The sequence below is a fragment of the Staurois parvus genome, unplaced genomic scaffold (assembly GCF_062004578.1).
Source record: "Staurois parvus isolate SC_StPar_1 unplaced genomic scaffold, SC_StPar_1.0 ptg000174l, whole genome shotgun sequence".
Lineage (NCBI taxonomy): Eukaryota > Metazoa > Chordata > Amphibia > Anura > Ranidae > Staurois > Staurois parvus.
In genome coordinates this window covers 1,440,724-1,449,498 of record NW_028317970.1, presented here as the reverse complement: position 1 = coordinate 1,449,498, position 8,775 = coordinate 1,440,724, and the positions used below count along the sequence as shown (strand labels likewise).

The following is an 8,775-nucleotide window of genomic DNA, read 5'->3' as shown; positions in this document are numbered from 1 at the left end:
GGAATACTTTCCTTATGTCGAACCAACACCCCTCCCTGGGCCCAGCAGTCTCTCTTCACGTAGCAAATGTTCAGATCACATATTCAGGCATTACGATAGGGAAGGAGCCATCCTCGGTCTATCATTACTACCCTCCACTGATATCTAAAATAGGAAATGAGATGGAAACATGGATGTACCTTCTCCTATCACTTTTTGGGGGATGCCACCTGTTCAAAATGGTGAGCTTTGCTCGCCTATTGTACCCTCTTCAAACAATTTGGTTCCTGCATAAACAGGGGGAGCAAAATAAAAAAAAGGATGGAGCAAACTTTCCCAATATTCCATTGTATGACCTTGCCTGTTTATTGTGTATAGGGACAGATTGGATACTTCAGGCTTCCTCATACACCAATTATGATTTGGAGTTGGCAGTGGGGCAACCATATGACTTAGCTGCACTCCTGCATTGCAAAATACAATTGTTCTCTACAAGTATTCAACACAACCTTCTGATACGGGATCTGATTCTTACATGGAGGGACATACAGAGCAAACTGGGCCTGTCACCCCATGCCTTCCAATATTTGTCCATAAGAGGCAATCCAATGTTTCCACAAGCTGTTCAATATGCGGCTTTTAACATTTATTGAGTTCTAAGGGGCTCTCCTGCGTTGCCTCCCTGTATGACGCATATTTGAACTATCAGGAACTTTGAAATCTTTCCCAACCCTTGCATCAACTTATGCCCTGCCAAGCCATCCCTCTCTCTACTACCTACACCTCTCAGGTTGTATAAACTGGTGCTGCCCAGCCAAGCAACAATGTTTTCAAACTTCCATATCGGATCGCTTCTACAGGAATGGAAATACTCCATATCTGACATCTATCAACCTTTACACTCTCTCTTTACTAAACCGCTACATCCCACATCTGTGAAATCTTAGAGCAAGGTCATACCGGGAGAGAACCGGGTGGGCAACATACTGGAAGGATACAACAAAGTGCAAAGGCTTGTGGTGAATGAATCCTGGAGAGTCTCAATGTAAGCTCTTCCATGGGGCCTTCTTCCCATTTCTATCCACTAAGAACTCTCCACAAATCCACTATATAGTGAGCACCGCCCTCTCTCTTCCACCGATTTCAGGAATGGCCCCGCATCTCAACCTTTTGGGAACAAGTGTTAGCCTACATCTCAGGAGTTTGTGGCTGCTCACTCCCCATGGACCCAGTTCTTCTACTCTTCGGCTCCGCTACAACTCTCCATTCAGCCGAGAAAACCCACATCCACAAATCCCGCAGGAGCTTGCAGTGGATATTAATATGTTTACTGGTGGCCCACAGGGCTATTCCTAAGAAATGGACTATCGCCTTGTCCCCACCATCACAGACACTAAAAAGATCTACGTCTTCTGATTTACAGAGAGAAGTTAGACATGGAGCTCAACAACCAAGCCTCAGTCAGACATTTCCATAGATGGGACACTTTTATTGCAGCAACACTTACATCCTTGGAGCAATCCTCTATGTTGTCTTCTTTTACTTCTATGGATGGGTTGGTGAAGGTGGTTACATTGTAGAGATCAGACAGCCGTGTATGGAACACGCATTGAGGACATGCATACATAACAGGTGTTACTTGCTCCCCATCTGGCCGTGTATACCTTGGTTTTCTGGTTCATGACGTTGTCATTCTTTTGCTCTCCTGATGTGTCTGTGCGCACTCATGGCCGAACCTTACTTCCTTGGCTTTATCATGACATCTAGGAACATTATGACATTCTGCTCCTCTCACTTATTGGAGTTGGGAACAAAGTCTCAGGAGAGAGTCCATCCATGTTTTCTGATCAGGTATCACACCCGGCCACACCTCCAGGTCAGTTCCTGCCAGAAGATTCCTTCCTCTTTCTTTACTGGAGAGATTATAATTATTTCATTGGTTACTGTGATTTATCTTTTATTCAGAAGTCATGGCAAGAAGTATGAGCCACTCGTCTCCTCTTTCACCCCAGACATATTGCTTCTTTGTATATCTCTGTAGAAAACTCAATAAAGAATGTTTAAAAAATATGTACTCAGCCAATGAAACGTCAGGACTCCATTTTTATTCTTCTCCTGCTATCAATGCCAACCCGGTCCAACACTTCATCCATGTCTTTGGGGACCTCTGATCTCCTTATGAACTGTTCCTTCCATGATGAAGATCAGCCATGGAGTATATCTGAGGTGTATATCAGGGGGTGCTTCTTCCCAACATGAGAGCTGGGATGTCCAGCAACATTCACCTAGAAAACATTTCCCGCACTCAAGGCACTAATACACCTCCAGGGTTGTGTGGGATCCCTGATGTACAGGAAGACAGGACTTCAGTGAGGAACATTTCCCTCAATCAGGAAAGGAACGTGGCTTCTCCCCTTTGTGAATTCGCTGATGTCTGTAAAGATCGGACTTCTGCAAAAAACATTTCCCGCACTCAGAACAGGAATATGGCTTTTCCCCTGTATGAAATCTCTGATGTGTGTTAAGGCCAGACCTCCCTGAAAAACATTTCCCGCACTCAGGACAGGAATACGGCTTCTGCCCCGTGTGCAATCTCTGATGTATGTAAAGATGGGAAATCTGCGAAAAACATTTCTCGCACTCAGAACAGGAATATGGCTTTTCCCCAGTGTGAGATCTCTGATGTATGTAAAGATGGGACTTCTCTGAAAAACATTTCCCACACTGAGGACAAGAATGTGGCTTGTCCCCAGTATGCAATTTCTTATGTCTGTAAAGATTAGACTTATCTGAAAAACATTTCCCGCACTCAGAACAGTAATATGGCTTCTCCCCCGTATGAGATCTCTGATGTAATTGAAAGTTGGACTTTTGTGAAAAACATTTCCCGCACTCAGGACAGGGATACGGCTTCTCCCCCGTATGAGACCTTTTATGCACATTAAGATGGGATTTAAAACTGAAACCCTTCCCACACTCAGTACAGGAGAAGCTCTTCCCTGTTGGATGGCTGGTCTTGTCCCGCACAGTCTGAGGGTCCTCAGGATACGAGGAATCCGATGGTCCATCTACACTGGGTGGTGCCGGATGGACATTGGAGGGAGCCGGGTTTTCTCCTGGACTATACTGTGTGATGTCCTCATCTTCTACTTTCCAGTCTGGAGACAAAGTGAGACAATCCTCGGAGGTTTTCCTCATCTCCCGGCCATGGACTAAAATACAAAGCAAAGAGGATTACTAGACAGGAGCTGATTGGTTCCCCCAAACCAGGACTCCACCCACATCAGGCAGCTTGGTCTCTGAGGAGCTTACAATTCCACCCTCAAGGGAACTAGGATATGAGTGTAACAAAAGAGAATCCATATTATGTGTATATATAGCAGTGGGGGGAGGGAGGAGAGCAGAAGTCAGGACTATGGAATGTACAAGGTCCCACACCGCTGCCTCCCATCTCCTGAGACTGCACTCAGTGACTTGGGTCTGAGACTATACAGACATATCCCTCCACCCGGCACAGCCAGCAGACCACAGATCTTGCTAGATCCGGCCATTGGTAAGAACCCCAAGACACATGCCCCAAGTGCCTAGGTAGAGCAACACCTATGTAGAAGATGAACACTTTGCTGGCAGCTGAACTCCAGAATCAATATAAATCCATCTAGATACATAAATTGTGTCTTACGTGATGATATTGCAGTGGTTACTCTACTCTGGACCAATCAGTGAGCAGTATTGTCACAATCAGTGGAGAAGACCTAGATTGTAAGCTCCCAGGATCAGGGCCCTCCTATCCCTCTTGTATTGAACTGTATTGTTGCTGTATTGTCTCCCGTTATATTGTACAGCGCTGAGCAAACTGTTGGTGCCATAAATCCTGTATAATAATAATATTAATACCTGGGACTGTAACCTCAGGATCTATAGTGGGCCAGTGGAAACAACTAAACAGGTGTAGCTGGGTACCGGTCCTCACATATACAGGAGCAGTGTGACCGCACACAAGAGTCGCAGGATCTAAGGGGCCATCCGGTCTTCACCAGAGCCACTGGAGGGGTGGATGTTGTGCTGCATGGCAGCCCCCAGGTTGTGGCTCTCTAACACACCCGTGCAGGCACAGTGCAACCAAATATCATGCTGGAAGGACACGCGGTACACACAGGATACTAGGAACCAAGGTCACCTACTGCAGCAACCTAGGAAGGGGCTCCGGGGGAGAGGATGCAGGAAACACGTATAACATGCAGGAGAGGGAGGGATGCTGAGCAATGGTGCAGACAGAGAGACTCAGCAAGATGGAAAGGGCTGCAGGCAAACAACAGGAAACAATGCTGAGAAGGACACACACAGCAACAGGAAATGAGGGGATCCACGGACAGAAACCAAAGGGGATATAACTGCACAGCCAGAGGGAAAACACAGAGAACAAAGACAGGATCAAACAGCACACAGAATATGGGAATACTCAAGCGGCAGTGACCACCACAGGAACCAGAGGGGTGCGGCTTCCACATGAAGACACGTTGCTGGAACACTAACACACAGGTGCAAAGACTTGATAATACCTAGGTTCAGGGGGGATAGGCAGGAACCCGAGCAACACGGACAGGAGGCAAAACCAGGTGCTGGATCAATGTGAAGGGAAGCATGACAAGTATGGGTGGAGGAATGGATTTAGTGTTCATGACCCACCTGTGCTGATCTCTGTAGGAGTGTCCTCCTCTATAAATGTCCCCGTTATTCCATCCTCCTCCATAGACTGCTGATCATCCCTCACATACGCCTCTTCTTCTTCTGCTTTCACCTCAACTTTTAGATCTATCAGATCTTCACCCTAAATCAAGGAAATGATAGAAGAGGTCATCTGTAAAATATAAGGTCACATAAAAAATCTATATATTGTCAGAAGTCCATGCTCTCTGCCCCACCAACCTTGTAATAGTGAGGGATGGTGTGACCTTCCTGTGTGGAATCCCGGGAATACAGAGGACGGGGACATCTCTCTGGTGGGTTCCTGGTATTAGGTGGCTCCATCATATCCTTGTGTCCTTCTGAAAACTCCTCCATCACTCCATACTCCTCATCCTCCTCTTTATACTCTTCTTTAACATCATTATTATCATCCCCGAGGATTCCACTCTGAAAGATATAATAAAACATTCATTGTAACAAACATTCTCTGTATAAATCACAACTACCAATAATTGTCATCATCTACCTGATGATGGTGAGGGATGGTGTGACCTTCCTGTGTGGAATCCCGGGAATACAGAGGACGGGGACATCTCTCTGGTGGGTTCCCATGACTGGATCCATCTGTAGGAAACACACACACTGACTGAATCCATTGTTTCTATGTGTTTATCAGATGATGGGGGATCTAGGTGGATCCTCCGTACTGCTCTCTCCTTTACAATAAAGTCTCCTCTTACCCGGTGATGTGAGGGGCGGCTGATTGTCCATCATGACGTCCTTGTAGAGATCCTTGTGTCCTTCTAAATACTCCCACTCCTCCATGGAGAAATAGACAGTGACACCCTGACACCTTATAGGAACCTGACACACACAATGATACAGTCACCATCCAGACACATCCCTTGTCTGTTACTGGAGAATGTCCCAGAATTCCCGGCACCGCTCACCTCTCCTGTCAGCAGTTCAGTGATCTCTCTGGTGACTTCTAGAATCTTCTGCATGTTGTGTCTCTCGGGGTTTAGGGAGTCACATGGAGGCACTGTGATGGTCATATGATCACCTGACTTCAGAAGAGGAAATCTCTGTATTGAGGAACCAATAGGAATATCATGTTAGACTCCCAGAATCCTCCTCACCTCTCCGGTCAGGTCTGCGTTTTATTAATAGAGATGAGTGATGTCATGTGACCTCCCAGAATCCTCCTCACCTCTCCGGTCAGGTCTGTGTTTTATTAATATAGATGAGAGTGATGTCATGTGACCTCCCAGAATCCTCCTCACCTCTCCGGTCAGCAGGTAGATGATCTCCAGGGTGAGGTTTAGTATCTTCTCAGTCATGTGACTCCGGTCCTCCTCCATCCTCATTGGTGCCATCATGTGATCTATACAGGTCTCCTTGTAGACAGTTTTGATGAGTTTTAGATCTGCAGACAAGGAATGATAAATGGTTACATAGTCGGTAAGGTTGACTAAAGACACTCGTCCCTCCAGTTCAGCCACAGTGAGTGTATCTGCGTGTCTATGGCACCATCCTCTTCCATATCCCTTTACATTGTGTTCCCTAAGAAACACATCTAAAAGGTTTGTGAAAGTATCTACACTCCCCGCTGACACCAACTGTGGAAGGGAGTTCCACATCCTTACCGCTCCAACAGTAAAGAACATAACACACAGTTTAACCACTTGACCTCCAGAAGGTATTACCTCTTTATGACCAGGTTATTTTTTGCTGTTCAGCACTGCAGTACTTAAACGGCAAATTGCTCGGTCATGCAACACTGAACCCAAATGCAATTTATATCATTTTTTCACCCAAATGAAGCTTTCTTTTGGTGGTATTTGATCACCACTGGGGGTTTTTTATGTATGTAACACACTGCATTGTTACTAATGGCAGATTGTTAAATGGCTACAAGATGGCTGTGCTCTGCAGTTCAGCTGACACAGGAAATTGTACAGCAACACTGAGAATGCTGGGACTTGTATGCTGCAAGCAGGATTTCTTCATTCAGTTCAGCTGACATAGAACTACAGATCCCAAGTCAGTGAGTAAAGGGGCTGGAGCGTATAAAAGGAGAAGAGCCCAGGAGGAGAGGAGAAGAGAGGCAGGGTGCGTGTGAGAACAGAGTGCCGATCCAGGAGGCCTCAGGCTGGATCAGACTGAATCAGAGGATGGAGAAGGGAATTTCCAGATTGTTAATTGTACAGAGAGGCAGGATAGTCAATCCTGCATGTAGGTGGATTGGGTCATTGCCATCGGCACCACTATCTCCATGGGAAGACAGCCAGAAAAGGGGCCCCCCAGCAACAAGGACATCATTTCACACCACTACTTTGAAGGACTGGTGAGAGAGTTCCTAACCCACACCACACCACCATGTGATACAGGTTCCATAGTTGTTGTTGCCGGTTACTAAAGTCCAGGATTCTTACAATACAGACTGCCACATAGAGACACAGTCTCTGTAGCCCAATCAGTGCTGCGGCCTATCTACACCAGAAGCCCATTGAAGTATCACACACAGTATATCAGTCCTAATAGATTCTGTTGTCTGATTGGCAGGAACTGGAAAAAAGTAAAATCATATTACCTCCGGCCTGTTCTACACAAAGTTCCACCAGCCAAGTCTCACACTAAAGGGACATACTTGTGCTGAAGTCTGCTCCCACCCTCCTCAGTTTGAGTAACCACCATACCCAAGTAAACTCCTAGATTGCTGCCTTTATTGAAGGGGAACTCTGCTTGCTGTGTCCTCATCACCAGGGAAGGGACATTTTCTCATGAAGAAAAGGGATGACCCCTCCACTGTACACCAACGTAAAGAGCTCCACCAAAGCCAGCAGAAGAGTCTTTCCTGCATTGTGTGATGGGGTTTATATGGGACTTTCTGCTTGTTGAAACCCTCAGAGAGTTAAGCACTGGCTCTGTTTACTGGGAGCCCACAAGGGAGCTAGCCTAACATTCCTAATCTCCCCTTTTCTGCTTGTTTGGGGAAAGTTCTCTGGGTAGGAGAGAAACAATAAAAATCTCTGAGTCCTGGAGGACAATTTGGTCTATTTAACGTGGTATTGTGCTGTAATATGTTGTTTATTTCTCCTGAACGGTTCATAGTTTCTCACATCAGTCATCGATTCTTTGTGTGTATATTGCTGCTAATCTGACTCTAATACAGACTGATTTACTATTCATTCAATGCTATGTGATTATTGTGTGTTATAGCCAGGGGGGGGACACCTGACCAAGGTATTACAATGGTGTCAGCAGGGGTTGTGCACCAGCCAGGGCTCAGAAGTGAACAGGGAACCCAAAATACTCAGCGACTCTTGAGGGGGTAGTGCTACATATAAATGAAAAAAGACCAACATTAAAAAAAAAACTATATTTTCTACTTTCTGTTATTAAAAATACCTGACCAAATCTCATTTCTTCATAAATTTAGGCCAAAATGTATTCCACTACATGTCTTTGGAAAACAATCCCCAGTAAGTGTATATTAATTGTTGTGTGTGAAAGTTATAGAGTCTACAAACTACGGGATATATACTAGAATCTACGCAGCTTTTAAGCAGCTCTGACTTTCCTACTGCCTATCACATTTCTTGAGGTGCTAAAATGCCAGGACAGTACACACAAGGGTAGATGATGCTTGGAGTAAACTTCCAGCAGAGGTAGTGAGCCAGTCAGCAGCAAATAGCTTCAAACATGCTTGGGATAATCATAGCTCTATACTCAGACAAAACGTTACCAAACAAACCCCCACCCACCTCCCCCCCAAAAGAACTTGCTGGGCCACACAGTTTTTTCTGCCTTCACTTTTCTATGTTTCTAAATTACCTCATTTTTGGAAAGTAGACAGTCTGAGGTATTTTCTGGGAGGCATGTTGAATCCATGGAAGATTTTATTTTTTGCCACAAGTATTTGGGATATGACAAAAATTGTATTTTTCTTTACACAAAGTTGTCACTTTAATGAGATATTTCTCACACATGCCATGGGTATATGTGTAATTACAGCCCCAAACAAGTACAGCCTATCCATGTACAGGGCCCAAAATCCAATCAGCACCTTCAGGCTTTCAAGGGGCATTAATTATTCATTGGATG

At 45.3% G+C, this 8,775-nt stretch overlaps 1 protein-coding gene across 1 annotated transcript; it reads right to left on the bottom strand.

Moving 5' to 3' along the window:
* Positions 1–321: 321 nt before the first annotated feature.
* LOC149462492 (uncharacterized) lies at positions 322–5,723 on the bottom strand. The gene is made up of 4 exons (XM_089676832.1): positions 5,619–5,723; positions 5,409–5,532; positions 5,240–5,292; positions 322–3,147 (listed from the first exon to the last, which is right to left on the bottom strand). The coding sequence occupies exons 1-4, from the start codon at positions 5,721–5,723 to the stop codon at positions 2,365–2,367; spliced, it is 1,065 nt and encodes a 354-aa protein (XP_089532958.1). The 3' UTR covers positions 322–2,364.
* Between the last annotated feature and the right edge of the window lie 3,052 nt (positions 5,724–8,775).

Bases quoted from the DNA above. Each gene is read 5' to 3' on its own strand.
- LOC149462492 (XM_089676832.1), bottom strand. From the start codon at position 5,723: ATGACCATCACAGTGCCTCCATGTGACTCCCTAAACCCCGAGAGACAC. The intron at 5,533-5,618 runs GTGAGCGGTGCC...TGTGTGTGTCAG, and splicing joins CTGAACTGCTGACAGGAGAG to GTTCCTATAAGGTGTCAGGG. The intron at 3,148-5,239 runs CGGGATTCCACA...GATTGTCTCACT, and splicing joins GTCCCCGTCCTCTGTATTCC to TTGTCTCCAGACTGGAAAGT.